Consider the following 24,679-nt stretch of genomic DNA (forward strand, 5'->3'; position numbering starts at 1 on the left):
AACAGACATGAGTCAAAGGCTTTTTTTCCTGCTGTAATCTACAAATATATATTTATGTGATAATACCTTATATAAAAGTGTTTAGTATATGTAAAACAAAATGAATTACCTTGTTGATCATTACAGGAAGCGCCGGTGAGCTAAGAATTGGGAATTGAAACAAATATTTACTGCCATTGTACAGTGCTACCGGAGTACACAAATCCCTTTAGAATGTGTACAACAAGTCATTTAGCATAGTCGACTTTACTAGAACTGTGCAATAAAGGGATTTTTTTTAATGGACCTGTTTCTTGGACCAGTTTAACCAGCTCTTGAAACGATACGGCCAGCTAAAAAACAGCAAACTAACATCACTTATGTTGACGACTGATGTAGTGGCAGGGCACCAGTATTTGACTAAAATATCCTTTTGCTTTGATATGTGTGATAAAAACCGTGTGATACCAATAGTGTTTCATTTGTATATCTTGCTACACATGCTGTTCTTTGATAACATTATACATTTATCTAACTAATTTCATCCCTTATGATAACATAATGATAACCGGGTAGCAGTGTGGAGTAGTGGTTAGGGCTCTGGACTCTTGACGGGAGGGTTGTGGGTTCAATCCCAGGTGGGGGACACTGCTGCTGTACCCTTGAGCAAGGTACTTTACCTAGATTGCTCCAGTAAAAACCCAACTGTATAAATGGGTAATTGTATGCAAAAATAAATAAATAAATAAACAAATAATATGATATCTTGGAAATCGCCCTGGATAAGGGCGTCTGCTAAGAAATAAATACTAATAACATGAATATTAAACCAAGTTGTGGCGTTTGATGCAGAGACAGAAAACTACAACTCCCAGAGCGCAACTCAATTGTTTTGTCGCACTTGCGCAGTAGTTAAGTGCCATGTATTTCTGGAGACAGTACGGTCGGTTGGTCTCCATTTGGTTTTTCGCTGCAGGTGAGGTAAGAGCTAACTTGGTAAGCAGAAGTAGCATCCTTTGTAATCTTTTATTAACAAGTTTCGCAAACTAATAGCAGCATTTAATATAGTTTGGTACCTGCATTTGCCAGCGCGTAATCAAGTAATTGTTTACTTAATCGATATAAGGTTCTACTTACCGATGGAATACATTAACTATGGTGGGAATACTTTGGGAATGTTATTTTTGTGCATTTTATTTGTATTTATTTTTGCTTTTTGTATGACTTTGAGCGTGTATTAAATATACTGTAGTAAAAGTAATAAGTAAATATTCGTATTTTGCACTCGTTTGTTAGGCTAGTGGTACGGGCCTTGGTTCTGGTGGGACACGTGGCTGGTTACAATGCTCTAATACTAAGTGATTTACTTTGTCCTTGTTGCATCCTGTGTTCTTAAGGCATTGTGGTTACATTAGTACCATTGTAATTGCATTTTAAATGAAATATCTGTGCGGACATGGCACACCTATCCTTGTTGCTGGTGTCAATGATGACTGAACTTTTTTCCCCAGCAGATCGACAATGTTGACTGTTCGGTACTTTAGCCAAACTTTGTCTGATGCACCATAACAATCAAAAGTGTGTGTGTGTGTGTGTGTGTGTGGTTTTAAATGTAATAGTATTGTTTCTTGCAGGGGGCTGGTTGTGTGCGCAGTCAGGATGCAGAACAGAACTCCAGGCCATGGCAAAATGAAGCAGCAGGCCTAACTATGTAAGTATATTTGAAACTAGGTTCCTAAGAGCCCTAAGGCAAACCAAGCTTTTACTACGATTGAAGCTACCGTAATGTTACATGGCCAAGTGTAAGTGCCACTGAAATGATTTATTAAATCCTGTAATAGCCTTCAGGTTCATAATAACCTGTGTAGTCACAATTTTAGACTTTACTGAGAACCTTTGCACAATGACTAGCTGTCTGTTTCTGGTGTCAATGATGACTGAACTTTTTTCCCCAGCAGATCGACAATGTTGACTGTTAGGTACTTTAGCCAAACTTTGTCTGATTCACCAGAAGCATTGCAGTGTCTATGTGTAGTATGGCATTTAAAAACAGATGGTAACTACATATGTAATACTGCTTGCAGGTGTGTCAGTGGAGCAGAGCTGCATGTAAGAAATGCCATGGTGAAGGATCATTGGTGCCTTCAATTTTAATATTGTGATACAGCTGAAGTATTAATGATGTAAGTATATTTAAACTGGGTTACATTTCTATATGCTGCAGTGCAGTATAAGAATTGCACATAACTGGCTTTATTTCTGGTGTCAATGATGACTGAACTTTTTTCCCCAGCAGATCGACAATGTTGACTGTTCGGTACTTTAGCCAAACTTTGTCTGATTCACCAGAAACAAACAGTATTGGCACAGCTTTAAAACATTGTATATATCTGAAGATGTTTCACTCTGCTGTGTGTTGCATGGTTCCTAACAGGATTTATTGTTCCTGTAGGGTGCTTATTGCTGGTGTAATCTGAGATCCAGTGCTAAAGGCAGAGTAGACCATGGCTAACTGATCAAAAGTTGGATAAAGTATTCATGACGTAAGTACATCTGAAACTGGATAATGTTTCAGACTGTGTCTAAATGGAATATGTCTTGCAGCGTTTGTTTAAGATTTGGTTCTGGTGTCAATGATGACTGAACTTTTTTCCCCAGCAGATCGACAATGTTGACTGTTCGGTACTTTAGCCAAACTTTGTCTGATGCACCAGAAAAAATCAACATTGTTTGTGTGTAAAGTGTAGTTTCAAATTTAATAGTATTGCTTCTTGCAGGGTGCTGATTTTGTGTTCTGCATCACAATTGCACACAACTCCAGGCCGTGGCAAAATGCAGCAGAAGACCTAACTATGTAAGTATATTTGAAACTAGGTTCCTAAGAGCTGCAAGGCAAACCAAGCTTTACTACAATTAAATGGTATTTGTTATATGCCACCAAAATGTATTTATTAAATCCTGCAATAGCCTTCAGGTTCATAATAACCTATGTAGCCACAATTTAACTTTACTGAGAACCTTTGCACAATGACTAGCTGTCTGTTGCTGGTGTCAGTGATGACTGAACTTTTTTCCCCAGCAGATCGACAATGTTGACTGTTCGGTACTTTAGCCAAACTTTGTCTGATGCACCAGCAGCATGGCATTGCAGTGTCTATGTAGTATAGCATTTAAAAACAAAAAATGGTAACTATGTATATAATACTGCTTGCAGGTGTGTCAGTGGAGCAGAGCTGCATGTAAGAAATGCCATGGTAAAGGATCATTGGTGCCTTCAATTAATATTGGGGATACAGCTGAAGTATTAATGATGTAAGTATTTAAACTGGCTTACATTTTTATACGCTGCAGTATAAGAATTGCACAGAACTGGCTTTGTTGCTGGTGTCAGTGATGACTGAACTTTTTTCCCCAGCAGATCGACAATGTTGACTGTTCGGTACTTTAGCCAAACTTTGTCTGATGCACCAGTGGCAATTAAAAAGGCCTTAGAATGTGTGTGCAGTACGGCTTCCTGACATCAAAAGTACTAACTGTGTTTATTTGCAGGGGTGCTTGTGTGCAACTAGCAAAAGGCAGCAGAACTGGCCACTGGCAATACACCGGTGTAAAAATACTAATGATGTAAGTACAAAATGAAGGCTAGATGGATAAACGTATTGGCATGTTCCTATTATCTGTATAAATCTGTGAAGGCACCAGATGAAACACTTTGTCTACTTGGTTTCTTAAAGATAAATGTCCAGTTTTAACCTATAATCTAATGGTAAATTAATTATTTCACTTCATAGCTGAAATGTTAAGATGTGCATGACTAGCTGTCTGTTTCTGGTGTCGGTGATGACTGAACTTTTTTCCCCAGCAGATCGACAATGTTGACTGTTCGGTACTTTAGCCAAACTTTGTCTGATGCACCAGAAGCATTTAAAACCTTGTGTGAAGTGTAATACTTGTGCATGCTATGATTGCTACTGAAACATCTTTTTACTTCAGATAGTTAACTGGAACTTCCCTTTCTCATTGGGGTTACTGTAAATATTTTTAAACAAGTACAATACATGTTAAGTCTTTCAGTACAAGTTTTGCAGCAAGTAGTTGCTAGTACAAGTTGTCACTTCTGTTTAAGACTGTTGTGTGTGATTTAGTTTGTTCCAGTTGTAGATCACTATTTTGCTGGTAAATATGAAACTTTTTTCCTTGTTTCAGGGGAATGCTGGGGCAGATATGAAAACTGAAATGGAGACGGTCTTCAAAAGAAAGTGTCAAGCTGCCTGCTTTGTTTTATTGATGGATCTCGAGTTGTATCAACCTGGCTGTCATGCCATTGTTTTGGCTCGGATATTGCTACCAGTATTATACAATAAAGTAATAAGTATACCTTTGCCGCATGTTCTGTTTCTTTTGACACTGTAAGAATAGAAGATTAAGAATGAGAGGCCGTTCTGCCCATCGAGGAGTGTCCCTTGTTGGTACTCAATTTTCCCCTACTGGGTGGAGGGGTGCTAATTTAAAAGCACTGAATGTTCTCGGTGTTGGATCCTACTGCTTCACCTGGTAGGCTATTCCAAAAAAGTGCTTCTGTTCTTAACTAGCTTAGAAAAATCAGTAGTGTATTACACGGTAGCATGCTACAACTGTGCAGGGAAGATATAGCAAGTATACACTACTCTATAATGCACAGCGGATTGGGGTCATAGTTTGCCCCCTGCCTTTCAGTTAATTTGCTGGCCTCTTAATGGCGTTCATGTGTATGGGGTAACTGCATTGGAGGGGAACCCGCTACACTGTGTCATCTTTGTTGAACTCTGCTTTCTGTTAACAATATGTCCTGTCAGATTTGGTTAAAGTTTGTATTTAATTGCAGTGCAAGCAAAGTGAGTACATGTTCTTTGAAGGTTGCAGAATTACATGAGAATCAAATGCTGTGTTGAACTTGGATCTGCACCAACTGAGTTTAGCTGAACTAAAATTAGACAACATTAAAGAAACCACAAATACAACTTCAATATTGCCCACATAATGAGAGCAAATATAAAGGAAAAGTATGATATTTTTTTGTATAGATATAATTATAAAACCGTATCCTACCCGTCATTGTCATCACAATTTCAATAGTATTTCCCAAAGGCTGGATCACACCAAAGGCAGCCCAGGTGTGTTTAGAGCATTCAATCGTGTAAGAGTTGATCTGCCTAAGGGCCGGTAGTCTAATAGTGAGGAATTATTTAACGCGACACCCTAAACATTTTCATGAAACCAATAAATATATTATGGAAAACTTCCCAGAGTGCACATCTGCCTCGAATTGGAACTGTGGAAGCCTGCTTTAAAGCAGTCCAAGCATAGCAAGGGAATGGGCAGTGCCAGACCAATCTCTGCACACAGCTTTGTTTGGAAAGCTGCTGAAGAATGTGCATTGTTTGTCTAAAATGTCTAGTAGTTTTTGACACTGTTACTATGCCTTGATCTGGATTGAGTTTGTAATGTGACTTGCGTTCCTTACAGGATTGGGAATTGAAAATGTGGTGTGTACTGTTAAAGGGACACTTTGTTTCATAACTGTTCGCAGCTAGCTTGCTATTAATAATATAAAAAAGCCTTTGTAACGTAGCTCTCTGACACTGCAAAACGACAAAAAGAAACGCTTCTTAAAAACATTAAGCTAAAAACAAAACGATTGATAAAACGGTGGCGTCTGTATCCGACTGACCAATTACACAAGGTACATTTCAATTCTTTTATTACTTAGTATTCAGTAATGTGTTTGTGTGTTATTGGCTGCTTTGCTAGAAACTGCAGTTAGTGATGAGAACACAAACCAGCTAACTAGCAAACCTACTTAAAAATGGGTTAATAACCAAGGCCAATAACATTTAGTTCTACAGGCTTCATTTTTTAATTGTTTACCCTGCCAGAACTCCGTAAGCCAGATTTATCTTTACAGCTCTGTGCAGTTTGCAGTTTTATTGTTAGACAGGATAATAAAACTTACATTTATTTGGGAATCAAAGGGTTGAAGGTTGTATATTGCTGTCCAGTATTCTACCTTATTCTATAAACAGGTTCCTATATATTTATATTAACCTTTGATAAAATCACTATGCGGTAGTCTGAATTGGGCCCCTTTAAATCGAATGAAAAAACAATTCCACACCTGTACAGTAGGAATGCAAACTGTAGGGGGTGCTGTATGCACATAGTACTGGAGAATATTGGCTAGCAAGTCAAGGAATACTCATCCTTTTTATCATGCTGGTGAATGAGATGTTAGGCCCTATTCACTGAGCTTTACCTTATGTTATTTAGGTTTTGAAGCAAAGGCAAAGAAATTAAACTGGCAAGGAACAAATTAATTGAAGTCAGGAGCATTGCAATTGTTCTAAACTAGTTTTATATAGCGTTACTCACAACATTGTAACTGCCTTTGTGCTAATATTACAGTACAGTGTTCCACATTATTTATGGGAGTCAGTTTGGGTCTTTTGTAATAGAATCACACCAGCAACGAAGTGGTGTTGTAATGTGAACCAAAGCTTTTGAAGCGCAACGTATCAATAGACAAACAAGCCCACTGTCACAGCTTCACCGTGTCGCTTTCAAACCCTTTCCTGGAGCTGGGATAATACAAGCCCACCGTCACAGCTTCACTGTGTCGCTTTCAAACCCTTTCCTGGAGCTGTGATAATACAAGCCCACTGTCACAGCTTCACCGTGTCGCTTTCAAACCCTTTCCTGGAGCTGGGATAATACAAGCCCACTGTCACAGCTTCACCGTGTCGCTTTCAAACCCTTTCCTGGAGCTGGGATAATACAAGCCCACCGTCACAGCTTCACTGTGTCGCTTTCAAACCCTTTCCTGGAGCTGTGATAATACAAGCCCACTGTCACAGCTTCACCGTGTCGCTTTCAAACCCTTTCCTGGAGCTGTGATAATACAAGCCCACTATCACAGCTTCACTGTGTCGCTTTCAAACCCTTTCCTGGAGCTGTGATAATACAGGGACGTGTTTGGATACCAGCAGCAGGTGAGAGGAATGTGTGTGATCTCTGATTTCTACGAGGTGGCCATTTCAGTTTTTGAGTTTGCAGTTATAAAGACTGGGTATTTCATGCATGACAATAGAGTTATTTTTACATCCCATTTGACTGTTTTTAAACACAACAGTTGGCAATTCATCTTGCTGTGCCTAATGATGTTAATGTCCCCACATGCCAATTGTTTCTGTGTCAGGGGAAATACAAGTGATGCTACAGTGGTATGAGGCAACATTTTATGAATCAATACGCACTGGAAGTCCATTGCAGTACCCTTTACTACATCGTTATCTATAGTCATTTTACTTGTAGCTCAGATAATCACCTGCTTCTCCCTTTTTACTTTGACACAGCAAAGAATAGTGCTTGCGGCTCCAAAAGTCATTTCTCTTCAACATTTCAAAGCAAGAATGTTTACTACTTGCGGACACAAAGAGAACATTGTCTGAAAATCCTGAGAGTTGAATGAAACAATTTGACCAATTTGTTCGGTCAACAGCACTTGTTGCCATGGGAACAGACTGTACTCCTGGCACAGTGACAGAACTGTCAAACACTCCTGCAAGGCGATTGGCCGCCGAACTGCCTATCTGATAAACAGGCTTACTAAGTGTTACCATAAAAGGGTATCTATTGGACAACGGCTTATGCCAGTAGGTTTTGCATTATTGTTTTCTGCCATGTTACATGACAACACTAACCTCGCCATTGGCCTGTTGTATTAGATAATACATAACTAATACCCAGGCTGCTTAGAAAGGCAGGGACTGTGCAGTGTCAGTCCCAATGAATTTATTCCAGTCATGTTTATCATGCTCTGGGGTCAAGATTAATATGAACTTATTAAACATGGCAACACCTGACATAACACTGTCAATAGTGGAGTTTAGCTACAATATACATCCAGCAGGGCACTGATTGAGAATGTAGTAACATCTGGAATGGATCTGCTAGCATCATAATGCTGAACAAGGAGAGCGATGGTCAGCTTCACATTATTACTACAAATGATCCCAGGTAAAAGAAGCACATTGAATGATTACCAATAAACATACAAAGTTAATGGATTTTAACATTTGTGTCCATTTCTTAAAGCATTGTTACTCTCAATTGCAATCCTAAAACTGTAGTCCAATGTCAAGCTACCAGACTCATGGTCAGCAGCCTAGATAACTGACCCACATTCAGGACACACTGCAGACTCTCACTCAAGCACCTTGCTTTGCCTGCTAAAAAAGCACAGCACTTCCAGTTATAAACGTTTGAAACCTGCAAAACCCAAATTAACATAACAATTATGTATAATACCATGAAAGCCCTTTGCATTGCATACACTGTAGGACTTGGTACTGCTGAGTATGGTAATATTCCCATATTAACAATCAATCCAAGCTGTAGCCCATGTTTTATCCATTTACTACTAGACAGAACAACTGTAGCCCTTCCCATTCATTTTGCATTTATTTTCCAGTCTCAGAATATGTCTGGTTATTTTTCCAATGAGATGTTATGGATTGACTCTCTGGTTATATACAGAACCATTTTCACACTTTCCGTTTTCTATATAAAAAAATATCATTACAGAGAGATTATTTGGCAGTGCATTGAATTCTGTCTAAAATCATTTCCCACATATGTTTTACTGACAGAAAAATGACCTTAAGTCTCCTGTTGACTTTCCTTTCATTGTTTATTAGCATATTCAAACAATACCCACAGTGCTTGTTCTTTTCTTTCTCAAATGTTTTCACTGCTGTTTTGTACTGGCGAATACACAAGAGAGATTGTTTCCCATGTGGTTCTTCACCAGCGAGGTATGACAATGCTTTTTTTATTGAAAGAAACCTGCTTTGCTGTTGTGGGAAGCATGTTGATCTAATGGATTGCTGTAGTTCGAAAGTGGACTGTAGTTGTGACTGACAAAGTAATTAGGGTATATGACCAGGTCTAATCCCAAAGGTGATGGCTACAGAAACTTACCAAGGAAAGACTCCACTCTGCAGACAGCTTGTATAAATACTTCCATCTTAATACCAATAAACAAATCTTTTAGAACAAGTATGTGTGGGCCTTCGCCTCGTAAAACACCCCTGAAACGGACCCTGGCACTTTATACATTCATTTGTTGTCCTTCAGCACCTCTTAGGCATCTAAAACTGGGGGATACCAGGCGTTCTGAAGCCAAAGGGGGCGATACCGGGCGTTCTGAAGCCAAAGGGGGCGATACCGGGCATTCTGAAGCCAAAGGGGGCGATACCGGATGTTCTGAAGCCAAAGGTGGGGCGTTGTGTTTCCTTCTTATTTAAAATTTTAAGGACACTTTTATTTCACACAATGTGCCAGTGACTCAGTAATGTGTGTTGCTACGCATGTCACTGCCAGTTGTGCTATCCGGTTTGTCATGCAAATTCAATATGGTCCAATCAGAACGAAGCAGCCATTCCATTTATGCCTGTTGCCATGGTACATGTCTAAATTTCACAGTTTATTCTTATTGTTATCCACACAATGACGCAAGCAGAGATTATACCAGTGACCGGGGTTTAATCATTTCTTCGTTTTATGAATTATTTCTCTGTAATTCTCAGAACTAGTGGAATTAAATGTAATTAATAATTGATGTTAATTAAACGACATTGTTAATCGGCAATAATTCTTAATCTTTGTTCTTTTCTGTGGCAAGGGGTTGATGACTAAACTCCGCTGATCCTTAGGGGGTGCTGTTACGAAAAAGGTTGAGAAACTTTTCATCTACAGTGTTGTGTTTAAAATATGCACTTCACAATATGTCATAGGAAATAGCAAAAGATATTCAAATAACAGGATGCTGTAAAAATCTGCCTCGTCTTACAATGAGTTAATAGTGTTTCAAAATGTAGTTCATACAGTACACCTATACAATTGCATTTGCTGAACCATTGCCATGAGGAGCTGCTAAATCACTCGCTGGCTGGGGCAGTGTTTGCAGTGTGATACGCACACACCAGACAGTGCAGAGCAGGGCGTGAACAGATTGTTTAGCTTGAAAGGTCTGGGAATCTTTTGAAAGAGGGGGTCTTACAGCACTCAGTCCATCACCCACCCCTCCCATTGTAATTGCTGCATGAATGCCAGTGTCTCTAATCAAATTAATCCACACTTTTCACTTGCTTGGGTAGAACTACGGAGGCAGGCATGCAGTCTAAAACAACAAGCGTTATAACTGAAAGCACAGCTGCTGTCTTGCCTTCGCATATCCCTGTGGAGAGTACAGTTACCTATATCTAGTGAACCTCTTGTCCAGTAAAGCTCAATTTGGTTAGGTTTATGTATCAGAAAAACATTTACCATCGCAACACAAGAGCAGCAAATCAAATCGCATGTAATCATTTGCATTTAAATAGTCTAAACACATTTTTAAAAAGCGCTTCTGAATTTCTGTATGCTTTTGGTGGACATGCCTAGTCATTAGGTTTTATACAAACGGCTGCTTCACACATGTATGTATTTATGGGACACTTGAGTCAGGCAAGACGCTGAAGAATAGTGTCCACTAACTTTAATTCAGAGGTCAATCTAGCCTAAGTGGACACATATTAAATAGAAACTCACAGCTGTAACACAATCCCAGTGGTGCATCCTACAGTACAAATATGCCCATTCAATTGTATTTAATCTGTGGAAGGCACACCAAAATAACTGTATGTGCCAGATAATTTCATTGTCATTCAAATGTTTCTGGATATATGTTTTGGACGAACCACTGGAGTGATCCTAACCTACAGCACAGGAAATGAATAGACAGCAGGAAGCTGCAGCAACTTTTACAATTCTAGACTCTAGAGTGTTGCATGTGAAATATCTGCAAATCTTGAATCAAAGCACTGGTATAAGAAAAAAAAACGTCTTAAACAAAAATAAATGTAGCGGAGTGTGATAATGTTGCTAGCTAAGAAAATGACAAAGCTTTGGTTCTTTGGACGAGGCAGCTGCAGCTTAGTTTTTTCTGTCTAAACTGCATAAATAAATAGCTGTTTTAGCCAGGCACCTGAAAGCTGAACTCCTGATCAGTTTGAGGGGGGGTGACAGGACTGTAGGTGGCCTCTAACTGTTACACAACAAAATGATTTATTAATGCTAATAATTAACATTTAAGGGGGAAGGGAGTCTGAATCGCTAGCCCCGAGTGTATTTTTTTCCCACAATGCAACAGCATCCATGATCTGTAAAGTGATCAGATCTTAATACTGTCACTATAAAATGTATAAACATGATTTTTTGACAACCTAATACATATATATAATGAGTAATAAGTGGGTCTATATATCATCTCAGTGTGCAAACCCCAGCCTATTAATACAGAGCTAAAGAGTGGAGGGTTTGAAATCAACCAGTGCTTTAATCCATTCAAACCACACTATGTACTTTTTTTAAATATCTGGGTCCATGTTGCAGTGAATATAGTTTAAAAATCAATAATACAAATATGAAAAATAATGTATTCAAATTCCGGGGGTGTTTAAAGTGGTGAACACACTGTCAAAAATGTAAAAAGCCACCTTCTAATGAATTTACAAAGATGCGTCAGTGTGCGCAGCCAAGGCGGGCTGGCTTTGCTTTATTTAGCATGTAGGAGGAAGTTTAAAATGAGTTTGTTTGCTTTAATGACTGGATGGGATACTCAACAACTAATGTCACGGTAAGGTAAGGTTAGTCAAATACAACAGGGTGGATGTATTAATAGAATGGAGGTTTCCACTTTATTTGCCAATGACTTCCATGTAGATTTAGAGGAAAGGTAGGATTTTGTTTGGTCGAGAACTAGAAACTTCAATCAATGTTGAACCACAGCAGTTTCAGGTAATGACTGACTTGGCGTTCGAATGGCAGACAAAGGCAGTTCTTTTTCAAGCCTTGTTCAACTAAGAAATTTAGAAGAAATTAAATATGTTCAGCAAGCAACGAGAACGCAAATACATGCAATACAGAGGAGACAGCAACCTAGGAGAACATGTGGGAAGTGGGGCTATTGTAATGATATTAACAGTAAAGGATCTTAATATCCCTTAACTCTGCATTAACCCTGCTGGTGTTTCCTTCCTAGGTCAGAATTATTAATAACCAATCAATAAACGTTTAGCAAAATAAGGTGCACGAACAATCTGGATTATAAATTCTAATAGGATGTCAGGATTTGGATCTGCCGCTGTTTATAAAAATAGGGTTAGCTATGCATATAAACGCATTTTACAGTGCAGCAGGTGTTGTCCAGATGTTAACTCTTAGGTGACCCCACTCTTCCATACGGTGAGAATCAGGCTTTCAGAGTACATCTGGGCAGCAGCTGACATGAGGCCTGTTTATGTTAAGCACTAATATTATTAAATAGCAAGGGTGCTGTACAGAGGGGCAATGAAATGATGCTGCATTGGTACAACAGTACAGCATTGGACACAGCAATGGGATCACAATGGTACACCCCAATACACACTGGCTGGTAATCCATACCACCACAGCAGTACCAGACAGTGCTACTGTATCAGTGCTACTGTGCAATACTGGTTACAAATCCATTGTGTTGCCAAAGTGTATTCCAACATGGTGAAAGCATGGTAAAGCCCAGAGAGAAAGGGTAACACATGTTAAAACATGGTAAGTGCATAGGAAAAATTACCAAAAGGGGTTGATGGTTTGACTAGGTTTCAGGGTGATATTTTTATGGTGTCCCGTTGTTTTCTTTAGAGTTAAATTTAGACCCCCAACCTGACACTAAGTAATCTAAGGCAGACGTTAAAAGATAATGCCTTGCCCCACTATCGTGCTGCATTTGATTTTGCAGTGGGGTTGCTGTCTCTCTCAGAAGCCTGTGTTTACTCTGTTTTGTAAAGTGTAGAAGTGTGTCCTTACAGCTGATACAGGCAATCCCTGATAATTCTAGGAGCTTTCTCTGTCATCACTGCAGCCCTATCTTTAACTGCACAGCAGAGCCACCAGGTCAGTCTTGTTCAACTCCCTTATAAGGTTCTGCCTTATGAGCAGCACAGCTGAGTTAATTGACAAAACCCACAGACCAGCGACATTGTACAGCTTGCAAAATAAAATGTATATGTAAGATCACTGTTTGGGTGATGTAAAAAATGTCCTTATCAACATATGATTGTAGGTACACTCCATTCATTGATGGGTTCTTAATTTAAGTTGCAAATTATATTATTTTAAATTAACCAATGAAATGTTTTCTATGAAATTGTTTCATCTTTAATTAAATTATAATAGGGTATATTTGCAGAAATGAGCTTGTCTATTGCCACATTCTTCTTATTTTTTCCTATGTGAATCGAAACCACTTTTGATCAGTTTACTTTACATCCATTTTTGTAATGCGAGCGCCATCCTTAAACTATATTACCTCTGAATAGTCATCTCACATCTCAGAGTGCTAACAGGATACTGAAGTTGTTTAAAGATGGTGCTCACATTAAAAAAAATGGAAGAAGAAAAAAAGAGGTTAAAACAAGCTGGCCTACACAGGATTTATATAGGGACTGAAGAGTGCACCCTTTATCCAGGTTCAAAGATCAGCCTTTGTCTACAATGCCATAGAAACAAGGCCTCATATTCTATAACTCATAATATATATTAGTCAACTACTGGCGAGAGTTTAATATGTAGACTTGGTTAGATGTCTATGGTGACTCTACAGCATCATACATCTGTGATACTGTATAAACAAAACACACTATTTGAGCAATCACACACAGAGCAATTACAAAGATCATAAAAAGGACACAGTAAAAAAAAACTATTGACTTTGAATGTGGAGGAATTTGCTCCCCAACTGTTTAGAAAGAGCCGTCCTTTTACAACCATGAGAAAACACCCCTAATCTACACAACGCTACTGCAGAACCATTTTGGATTTCTCTGAGCTTTTAAAAGATGTTCCAAACATGAACCGTATCACTCTGTAGAGGCAGGGTTATAGATCAGAGAAGCAGTGTTAGGTAAATGTGTCACACATTAACTACTCCTTTCTAAGATAGATCTTTCCCTGTACAGATTCACTTTTCCTAAAGTATGTCATATTTCTTCTGATTTTCAAAATGTAAAAACTTACAAGTTTAAAGCACCCCTTGGACCTAAACAGGGCTCTCAGAATCATGTCTGACCTCCAAGTACATTTGGAACACCCGAGTGTAACCATTAACCTGTCCCCCAGAAACACTGTCCTTACTGGGTGTTAGAAATAAATCAAGAATAATCCTATAGAAAACAAATGCAATATTTATTCCATTCACTATTGGCAGAGTGTTGCAGGGGGACAGGTTAATGGTTACACTCTGGGGTACCACATGCACTTAGAGGTTAGACGTGATTCTGAGAGCTCTATTGAGGCCACAGGGGTGTTTTAAAGTTTTAAAAAGTGACCGAGATGAGATGACTAAAAAATGATACACATAGAGAATGTGTTAGATAAGATCATATTTTCAACCCAGTTGCTGTTTAAAATATATTATTCACAATGCATAAAGGAGATCTTTGTGGACTGTGAGCAATGCAAATGCTGGTATTGGAAAGTGAGTTTAATCTGGGTGAAAGTGCCCTGCTGGAGGTCATTGTCCTGTGTGGGACTCTGTGTCTCCTTCATATCTAGTGCTTGACCCTCGATGTGTTTTTAATTATGTCCATTTATCTCATGCTTTTTGATAGTGTTGTTTTTTCACACCCACTCAACGATCTCTATTGTGCTTCATCCTTGAAGTTTTCAAACACGTATTAAGAGGGCTCTCTGTGTGCCGATTGTATAGCTTTGAAGTGTAAATACCGCCAGGGTTTGGAGAGTGTGAAAAGCAAACTAAACTTGTTTCTCTTTGTTTTTCAGACTGAAACTGAGAAGCCTCTATGATGATTCTTCTTCTTCGATGTAACGTGACAGTAGAATAGAACATGATAACAAACACAATTGCATATTTTTTTAAAACTTTTTCTAAATAATTACTCCTGGTTAAATGAAATTACTGGGGTTTTAATTAATTCGTTAAAATCATTTTCTGTTCATTTTGTAGAATTTGTCCATTCTGCACATCGTTGTTTTTGAGTACTTTAGTTGATTCTTGTGCTGTTTTTCCTATAATGTGCCTTGTACCTTAAAGAGAAGTAGCGGGATTCTGAAAAATATAGCGTTGCATGTCCCCAAATGTTGCTACAACTGTTTAAATAACATACCTGTAATTTTTATTTTCATTGTCAACATCCTGACAACTTTTTACACTTATAACTTTAATCTCTGTTTCAAAGGTCTTTTCAAAATGGCCGCTCTAGTGCACTGATTGTGTAAGGATTATTGCCCACAGTGTCAAACAGGTTTTTTGTTGTTGCATAAAATAAAGACTTAGTAAATTGGCCGAACTAATAGCTTTTTTAAGTCCAGCTGTATTCATCTGATAATATAAATACCATAAACCTAGTCACACCTCCCCCCTATTGAGAAATTTGTGTTGCTTCCTGTGGCTGGTCTTAATAGCAAGCTTGAACTTCAGTACAAATCTACCCTCCCCACCCCACAAATAACTGAAAATAAAACCAGAACCACATATGCAGGTCATTCTATGGGCAAGTTAGTTATAAACTGGCGTGAAATGTTTGTTTTGTTACTCCAATATGGCCACAACCATTATTTGACACTTATAACAGCAGGCGCTGCCAATATTTACTGTCAGCTTGGCAACAGTGCACTGATAGGGTCTTGCGCATGCACATATTTGGTAAGTCCAACTTTTTTTAACAACATAAAATAAGCAGCAGTGTCTGGTGGTTTCATTGTTTATTTGATCAGTTAAAAACTTAGGTGAGGCCTGAACACTGGATCCGTTCCGTCATTTATCATTCCTCATCCGAAAAAAGTCGCGCGTCAATCCTTTACACACTAGATGCGTTAATATCGTACATCAGAGCGCTGATGTGCAGTGAAGGCTTTGTAGTAAATATAGCTAGTTTCGGTATTTTAATACAAAATATATTCGATTCTGTTCATTCTTACATAACTTTTAACACAAAAAAATGTTAAATGTAGTATAAACTTAATGATCAGCAAACGCTGATGGAAGTTAAGACGTTATGTTTATACTCGATCTGCAATAATGTTGTTACGCAATACATAATAACAATAACATCAATAAAACATTTTTCAAACACTCGCTCCTGTAATAAATATATCTAAAAGTTGGGAAGCTGGCAATGAGCTACCGAAAATACTTTCCATCACTTTCATGTGCTGCCCCTCTTTTCTGACTGTTAAGCTCTGACCGCTCTTGCCCTGTCACGCATCTTTCTCTGATATGTGTCTCCAGGTTAGGCCATTGTTTCTTTACTTCCTCGACTACAATTGAAATACAAAGTATATGCTTATAATAACCTGTACTGCACACAATCCACGTGTTTATGTATGCTGTCAGTTCATAATTTCAAGTTTTATAATACTTTCAAGTCCACGGCAATGCATATGTCTCCTTTTTTCAAATTCTTTGTAATCTTTGTTGGATTTGTTCCCTTTTGTTGTACTGCAAGAACCCACGTGTCTTCCTAGTCGTTTTTCATTTGCCATTGTAATTTTTAACGCACGTCAAATCGGATCCAATCGAACTTGTTTCGATTCCAAAGTAGTCTGGTTTCTGATAAGTCAAGTACAAAGGTTAAACGTGGAAGAACAGTAAACAGTCGCTATGAATCATATTTGAGTTTAACATATATTACAGAGAAAGACAGGATCAAGAAGAAAAATAACAGATAGAGAGAGAGAGAGAGAGAGTAATGTGCACATTTATCTAAACACTCCATTGCTTCTGTTGTTTTCATTTGTTGTGCATATGAAATCAAACTTCTTGACACTTTTTTGAAGTTGTTTAAAATGAGTAATTAAAGCAAAAGTGGTCTAATATTTTCACACATATTGTTTCTATATCACAGATTACTGACCGAAATTGAAATTCTCACACCCTGAGGTTTTCATGCAGGTATATAAAGGATGTAATAAATAACAAATCTTGAGGTGTTCTTATAAAGGTGCACACTGCTGTATATGTATATGTATATATGTATATGTACATGTATATGGATATGGATATGGATGTGTATGTGTTGCATTTAAATCAAAGGCGTGCTGTCTCTTTAACAACAGCAATTGACAGCGGCAGGGCGAAAGGTCAGACGGAGTGAAACTAAATGAATATGCGTGATACATGCAGGGCACTGTCTAGTTTGGTGTACAGACCTGCCCAGTGCGGAGCAGGGCGTTTGGAAAGCGTCATACCCGTTTAAACGTCGAAGGGCTTTGGTTAAAAGACAATCAGCAGTGACAGCGGTGAGTGTGCGGGATTCCTTCTATTTTAGTGGATTTTTCTCATCGCAGTCTGGATTTTGTATTTAGATGGTGGTGATCTTTTATCTCATTACCACCACGATGAAGTTTGTGGGCAGTACGTTTTTGCTCGTGTGTGTCGGGTTCTTTCTGCTCGCCTCCCGAAGCGAGGGCGGGTGTGTGGATTTGGGACTGTGTTGCGCAGGTAGAGACCACACCTGCGTCAGCGAGGGATGGAGACCCGACAGGTCTCACGGGAGCTGCTACTGCGATCAGGCGTGCGCAGCCACGCTGGACTGCTGTCATGATTACCCGCATGCTTGTCCAGGTAAGACTCTTCTGAACACTTTGTGCAAATAAAAAAAAGTTAATATGAGCCCAAATAAAAATAATAAAAACACATACAAATAGATATGGATATCATACGTTTAAAAAAAAAAAAACTGTACATAATATTACATCTAATAAAACTGTAAAATGTATTAAATGTTTATTGATTTTATATGGGGATTACAGCGTGTCCCAGGTAGAATATACAGCACTGTGCCCTGAACTTCGTCGGTATCCGTTGCTGGGACCTTTGCACTGATGTTCTAGATTACTCATTTAATAATTCAGATTGTGTTTAACCTCCTGGACAGGCCTACTTACCCCTTTAAGTTAGTCACTATTGTGTTTTGATTAACACAGTCATTTTTATAACTGATTTAATATGAATAAACAATCTTCAGCACAATAAAATGGGAGCCAGTGCTTGGTAATATTAAGGTGAGAAAAGGGGGTTGAAATATCCTATTATTTTAACAGATTATTAACATTTACCCTGACATTCTCCCACAGCATTTTACAATTATACTTATAATAGCATTTTCTCCTAACTAAATTACAATTCTATATTGCACATTATGTATAGTCCCTATTTACTAAAATTTAAGGCCTGTTTTAGGAATGTTTTTGTTTGTAAAATTAGCTCAAACAAAGCTTTGAAAAATGAGAATAAACTACTAGTCCTCTCTCAAACCGTTGAAAAAGGTTTAGTGAACTACAGCTAAGGTTTAAAGCTGCGTGAATCCTTTAAGTTGGCCCATGAAAGAGGTATCAAAGGCAATGTGAATGCACTCTTAACGCTGTGCTGTAGTGCCTCTCGCTCCAGTCAGACTGTGGGTTCACTGCAATGGCTCTGTCTGTTTTGCCTGACAGCGGTGTCCTGTGAGGTCAGTGAATGGAGTGCGTGGTCTGGCTGTGCGGAGCCCTGTAAAGCTACGTTCCGTGTGCGGAGGAGGCAGGTGGTCCGGGAGCCGCAGAACGGGGGGGCGCCTTGCCCCCACATGCAGGAATACGCTGGCTGTGCAGAGTACTGGAGTCGCCGGAGAGAGGAGTGCAGGCAGTCCTTCGGTGAGTACACTTCATGATACTGGATCAAACTGAAATGTGACCCTCATGACACGACCCTCTAACAAGTCTTCACATTGCTATCCCCATGGCTGCTGGGGACTTGACTGAAGTCTTTAAAATCAGAAATGTTTAGCACAAAGAACAAGAGCGCATAAATGGAAGCTGAGGAAAAGTAAGTTTAGAACAGGAGGTAGGAAGCACATTTTTACACAGAGAGGTATAAATGCATGGAATAGGCTGCCAGGTGAAATTGTAAGATCTAAAACAGTGGTGTGTTTGTCCTCCCTCCGCTTTGCAAAGTAATGTGTTTAAAATGTTTTTGTTATTTATTGTACATTGTCGGCACAGGCAGTTCATATACTGCTGTTATTTCAGTATCTCCACTGCTTTTGCACTCTGTGTATGGTGGAGAGGGTTTCCTTTTTAATGCTGGAGGTTGTCTGCTTGGAGAATGATCCCCAGCCTCTGTTTTATTGCCATGGTACTAAGTGCTCAGCACAGCTTGGGAACGACCCTGAGTGTCCGACTGGAAGGTCAGCCAATAAATTCAGTTTTACTAGGAAACATGTTCTCCTTTTGAAGATAGATTAACAAAAGGAATTCCAGGGCTAATCTGTGATTTCAAAGATTTCAGTGCGCTCGTTTAACTGTTGGCAGCTGCCACTTAAAGGTGTAGTAACCAGTGCTTTAAAAACATTTCCACCCAGCGCTGCATTGTTTCAAGCATACAGAGACTCGGTGTAACATGTGACAAAGCACTTCACTTGAGTCACAGAGTAATGAGGAACAGGTTGTAACATGACAACCTCATTTCTAATGTCTTTACAGGAGTCTGCTTCTTTTTGTCTGTACCCAAACTTCTCGCCTTCAAATTCGTCGCATTCTGCTACCGTTAGCGCTGCAATGGTTTTAATACACAGAAGTGGGTTGTAGACATTGATTTGATGCCAGCAATGAAAATGCAGGGGCATTGGTGCTGGCCTGTTTTGTGTAGGTGATGGCTGCAGTCCAAGCTTGTGGTGTCTGATTTGTGTTGTTTCTTTGTGATGCCCTGCAGTCCCAGCGCTGATAACGACAGGGGGTTATGGGAACGCCAGGAGAAAGAGAGACGTGTCCACGGAGCAGGAGATGTCCGGGTGAGTGGCAGACTGTGCCCCAGCTTCACACTGCCTTCTTGTAAGAACCACACTGGTTTTTCAGGGACAAAAGTTTTGCATCACCTAGAATTTTAGGGTTGAGACATAACTTTAAAAAAAAAACCTGATATGAGCATAATTGTGATCTTTTATTTACAGTTTTATTGTACATGGTGTTGGCAGTACGAGACCCGTGTGTATGCGGTTGATGAGAAAGCTGCTATCCTCCATTTTAAAAAACAAACCCTACCACCAGTGCATGAACACAACCAATCCACATGAATTTAGTAAGAAATAACCTCGGACACATGCCCCCCGTGGGATGATATGCAGCGTAGACTGATGATAGTGAAGTCTAAAATTCTGTTTTCCAGTGTTGTTCCCAACACTTCTTTTTTCAATTGTTAAAAATAAACACTTCTAGTTTTACAATTTCTGTTATGTCACCATGTATTATAACAAGTAATCCACAGCAGATCTGTACATATAGGGCTGTAATTATGTCTGTGTTTCTGGTGACACTGATAATTCACTGGTGCTAGTGCTACAGCCTCATATGCACAGGTGGGTGGACATTATTCCTAATACTGTATTGTCTTAGTTATCCCATCGGAAACCATTGTATTAAACTATGTAGGCTTGAACCCTAAGATTGAAGAAGAGACATTTAAATAAGTAGTTTATGGTCACCTAAGTAAAGTACAAACATATTTTCTTGTATATAATTGTTGTATTGAATATAATAACAGTTCCATTGTTCACTACTGTACATGTTCAAGTTATTCCAAAGCAATTCCACAATAGTTAAAGGAGCACTTATTTAACACAATATATTCTGCTAATAAATGGCCCCTGGTTTCATGAAGCTAAACAAATTAACTTTCTGCACTTGATCGTATTTTTAAAAATGCATATTAATTGCCTGATACCAGTTAACAGCTTGTCCAGTTTTGGTGCAGTGAAATCGGGTTTAATCAATGCACTTCCAGTAGCTCTCTGCAGTACGAATTCTCCCGGTCTCTCCTCTCCTCACTGTGACAGCTAACAGTTCTAGAGAGGGAGCTTTTATATCATTCAAAAAGCTTGTCATAAGGAGGTGCTGTTGTTGCTTATTCTTGCTAGCTTTGCACAATTATACTATGTTAAATATGTACGATACATAAGACAAGTGCTTTTCACCAGTTCACTGTCTATATAACCCAATATCTCTCTGTGTATTGCAGTATACATTGTGATTCTGTAAGGGGGCTTCATGTTTCTATGCACTAACCCCTGGTTTGTTTGTGCAGGTACTGTGTAGAGTTTCAGCTGATGTTTCTCACTCCTGGCTGTCTCCACACCAGTAGTCCGCACACACGCTGGATGCAGTACCTGAGGGAGGGGCACACTGTCTGTGTGGAGTGCCAGCCCCCAGCGCTCAGCTCCGGGCACCAGCAGTGCTATGGGGATGGACAGGATGCGAAGAAGTGAGCTTACTATCCTAATGAGCCCTATTGCAAAGCCAGAGCGGCACTGCCACACAGCACAGAGAGACAGAGGCATTGGGAAGCATTCAGACACATACTGTACACATGGGAAATTACTTTGAAAAAGGAATCTGTTAGTTACAACTTTATATAGATATTATTTTTAAATGAATAGAAATCGTGTACAGTGTTTTGCTTTTTGTTAAACCACTTTCTAATAAAAGTTTACTAAATGTGTGACCTTGTAACATGGTTTAATAAGTGTAGGGTGGCAGTACTTTTCTCTGTGACTGTGCAAGTCTGTGATGATTACACTCTGTTCACAGCGTCCCTTTGTTCCCTGCAGGAATCAGTTTCTCCAGTGGCAGGCTGTAGGTGCCCCGCGCTGTCGAGGAACATGGAAGCGCATTCGAAGACTGGCGTCCTGCACCTGCCCCACCGTGCACAGCTTCCTGTTCATCTGAACCGGAGCTCTCGCTGAGACTCGGGGCAGGTCACACGCTTTCACCAATTAGCACAGGAACAATTCTGAATGGGGCTCCAACTGTGTGTGATACACCCCAAGCCACATGGAGAGAAGGCATGTCAAGAAGATGGTATTAGATCCATTGTTTGGTTATAAATCCACTGTTTTATCACAATACTCTAATATTTCTACCTGAGAAATGAAATGACTGTGTGGCAAATTGAGCTCCCTCAGTGAAGGACAGGACACTCTGAAAAGGGTGTGTGTTTTTAAATGGAGTTGTGTTCCTGAACACCCTGCAGTGTTTTTTAGAAACTCCTTGCTGTATCCCTTGTGCTCTGTAACACAGCAATATATTTCTCATGATTTTCTTTCAGATTCAGGCAGCGTGGTGCTCAGAAGTCACCTGGGGAATATATTTCTCAACTTTCACTGTGAATCGTTTGCCAGGAGAGAGAAATTGTCTCATGAGCATTGTAGTGTATCCTGCCCCTCCTGTAACAATGCTGGTGCTCTGATAGAAATCAATGGGCTTTTGAGGATCAGGGTGCATGATCTAGATACACCATGCTTGTGTGAGAAATTCCTCTCTCTCTCGCGGAGTTTCGAAATACCCCAGCTCATTTAGGAGTGTGGAAGACTATCAGGATTACATTGTAAAATGTATTGCCGCAACACGGACTGCACACATACAGGACAGGGAATGTGACTCCTGTAAACACTGCAAGGGGCTCTGTATCAATCTGTAACATATTAACGTGCTGCCCAGGAGAGAAGGAGAAATAAAACACTGAGCTCTGTTATTGATGTGCGTTTCACATTGCAAAGTAAAGAATGAGGGCAGGAATTGTTTGTGGTAGAGCAGGCCTTTCTAGACAAGAGCGAGCAGTGTTTTTCACAGTGGATATTGCGATGAGGTTTTGCTGTGGTCCTTTAGACCCCCAGTCTGTATTGTCATCTTTCCATTGTTAATACTCTTCAAAATAGTTTACCATTCTACCAATAGTAGAATCCTACCATTGGAGCTGTCCTTCTGCTACCATTACTCCTTTGTACAAACCCACGGCTTCACTGCAATTCAAGATTGCATTATATCGAAAATACTGAAGAGTACCAGAAAGTGCCTTTTAAATATATATACACAGTGTCCTTATAGTATTCAAATCAATATACCTTTTTTATGTAAAATGAGTGAACCATTCTGTGCCCTAAAATGTTAGAATTCTATGATTATGTTAGACACAGTGATGTTTTACCAGGACATTTATATAACAATTTGAGAGCTGGCAAACTTGTACACGTGTGTGTGTTGTGTTCGAAATTGGATTAGTTATTAAAGTACTTGTAAACCAGATTAAGTTGGTACAAAGTTTTTTGTTTTTTTTTTAAACATGTTTAAACACGTTTTCTAGTACGACTACACATGCACACAGATTGTATGGTATTACCTTTACAATCATTTAGCAAATAACGAGAATTCTTACCGTAGCCTATACTAGGTTTACCATCTGTGCTGCACATCACATCTTTTGCTTTATTTAGATGGCTAAAGCATAACAGAAAACCTACACATTATTATTATTATTATTATTGGTTGTCTACTCCAGACTCTTGGCATAGCGCTTTGTTTTGTGGAACAGACACTGCAGTAACTTCCTGGGAGATACAAGTAGCACACAGTGGATGAATACCCTGACCTCTACTGGTCTGTAGTTGCAATTACATTTCAGAATTCTAGTTTTATTATTATTATTATTATTATTATTATTATTAGTTTATTTAGCAGACGCCTTTATCCAAGGCGACTTACAGAGACTAGGGTGTGAACTATGCATCAGCTGCAAAGTCATTTACAATTATGTCTCACCCGAAAGACGGAGCACAAGGAGGTTAAGTGACTTGCTCAGGGTCACACAATGAGTCAGTGTCTGAGGTGGAATTTGAACCGAGAACCTCCTGGTTACAAGCCCCTTTCTTTAACCACTGGACCACACAGCCTCCGGAATGGAATAGGATGTATGGTAAACCAAATTATCATTTAGAGATATCTGAAATTACATTTCAAGCTCTAAATATCTCTTAAATAAGATATATATATATATATATATATATATATATATATATATATATATATATATATATATATATATATATATAACATGTGCAGATATCGTTACATTAATTGAAGATATATAAACTACATTTCGAGATAAAATCTCATTTAAAAAAGGCTTGTATGTGGATTTGAAATGTTATGTCCCATAAATATGCATGCGCGTGTGTTGTATGCTACCGTATGGGTACCTGACTGTGCAGTATATGTTCTAAATTAAATACATCGTGTCACCATTCTGCTACGTGTTCTACCAGTATTTCTGTAGGGTGATACTCTGGGATTACAACGCAATGCTGTCTAATTATAGAAAGCTGCAATTTGTCATTCATTCAGGAAGCACAGAATCGTGCCAGACATTGTAAATGAACAGATGGTACAAAGAGCAGCGCAACAGTGCCACCTTGTGGTTAAAAGGATGTGCCTGCTGTAGTTCTCAAACATTGCATTCTTCAGAAAACTCGCTAGCATTGTGCGCTTTTCAATCGAATTAGTGCAATGGTAAGTGAAAATTGTAAACTTAATAAAAAATAAATCCTAGTTAAAGTGAGAGTTAAAATTAAAAAAAAAAAAAAACTGTAGACCGGCTGTGTGTTGTATGAAGCGCTACACACAGTAACTTCGAGTTAAAATCACCCTATACTATAGTTAAATAAATATAATGAACCTGTATAGCTCATTTTAACGTGTAATGTAAAATTTCCACCTGATGCAAACCATCTGACAAGAACAGTTCAGATTGTTGTATCATTTC

At 39.0% G+C, this 24,679-nt stretch overlaps 1 protein-coding gene, 1 long non-coding RNA gene and 7 other non-coding genes across 11 annotated transcripts; all 9 read left to right on the forward strand.

The window, feature by feature from the left end:
* The first annotated feature begins 897 nt into the window (after nt 1-897).
* On the forward strand, nt 898-4,361 carry LOC117424731 (uncharacterized). Of its 3 annotated transcripts, none has more exons than XR_009309308.1 (8): nt 898-975; nt 1,614-1,690; nt 2,064-2,162; nt 2,432-2,522; nt 2,757-2,833; nt 3,194-3,291; nt 3,529-3,603; nt 4,186-4,361. It is a non-coding gene; the product is annotated as an uncharacterized LOC117424731 (long non-coding RNA). The 3 variants fall into 3 exon arrangements; XR_009309309.1 differs by having other exon boundaries at nt 899-960; XR_009309310.1 differs by having other exon boundaries at nt 933-955.
* Nucleotides 1,456-1,547, forward strand: LOC117434687 (small nucleolar SNORD12/SNORD106). Its single transcript, XR_004549093.2, has one exon. It is a non-coding gene; the product is annotated as a small nucleolar SNORD12/SNORD106 (small nucleolar RNA).
* Nucleotides 1,900-1,991, forward strand: LOC117434663 (small nucleolar SNORD12/SNORD106). The gene has a single exon (XR_004549089.1). It is a non-coding gene; the product is annotated as a small nucleolar SNORD12/SNORD106 (small nucleolar RNA).
* On the forward strand, nt 2,238-2,329 carry LOC131702293 (small nucleolar SNORD12/SNORD106). Its single transcript, XR_009309440.1, has one exon. It is a non-coding gene; the product is annotated as a small nucleolar SNORD12/SNORD106 (small nucleolar RNA).
* Nucleotides 2,603-2,694, forward strand: LOC117434669 (small nucleolar SNORD12/SNORD106). Its single transcript, XR_004549090.2, has one exon. It is a non-coding gene; the product is annotated as a small nucleolar SNORD12/SNORD106 (small nucleolar RNA).
* On the forward strand, nt 3,024-3,115 carry LOC131702289 (small nucleolar SNORD12/SNORD106). Its single transcript, XR_009309436.1, has one exon. It is a non-coding gene; the product is annotated as a small nucleolar SNORD12/SNORD106 (small nucleolar RNA).
* Nucleotides 3,360-3,451, forward strand: LOC131702292 (small nucleolar SNORD12/SNORD106). Its single transcript, XR_009309439.1, has one exon. It is a non-coding gene; the product is annotated as a small nucleolar SNORD12/SNORD106 (small nucleolar RNA).
* On the forward strand, nt 3,807-3,898 carry LOC131702291 (small nucleolar SNORD12/SNORD106). The gene has a single exon (XR_009309438.1). It is a non-coding gene; the product is annotated as a small nucleolar SNORD12/SNORD106 (small nucleolar RNA).
* Nucleotides 4,362-17,155: 12,794 nt separating the features above from the next.
* LOC131702146 (somatomedin-B and thrombospondin type-1 domain-containing protein-like) lies at nt 17,156-23,166 on the forward strand. Its single transcript, XM_059004253.1, has 5 exons — nt 17,156-17,677; nt 18,550-18,744; nt 19,802-19,880; nt 21,170-21,346; nt 21,693-23,166. The coding sequence occupies exons 1-5, from the start codon at nt 17,419-17,421 to the stop codon at nt 21,808-21,810; spliced, it is 828 nt and encodes a 275-aa protein (XP_058860236.1). The 5' UTR covers nt 17,156-17,418; the 3' UTR covers nt 21,811-23,166.
* Nucleotides 23,167-24,679: the final 1,513 nt, after the last annotated feature.

This window comes from Acipenser ruthenus, chromosome 29 (genome assembly GCF_902713425.1).
Source record: "Acipenser ruthenus chromosome 29, fAciRut3.2 maternal haplotype, whole genome shotgun sequence".
Lineage (NCBI taxonomy): Eukaryota > Metazoa > Chordata > Actinopteri > Acipenseriformes > Acipenseridae > Acipenser > Acipenser ruthenus.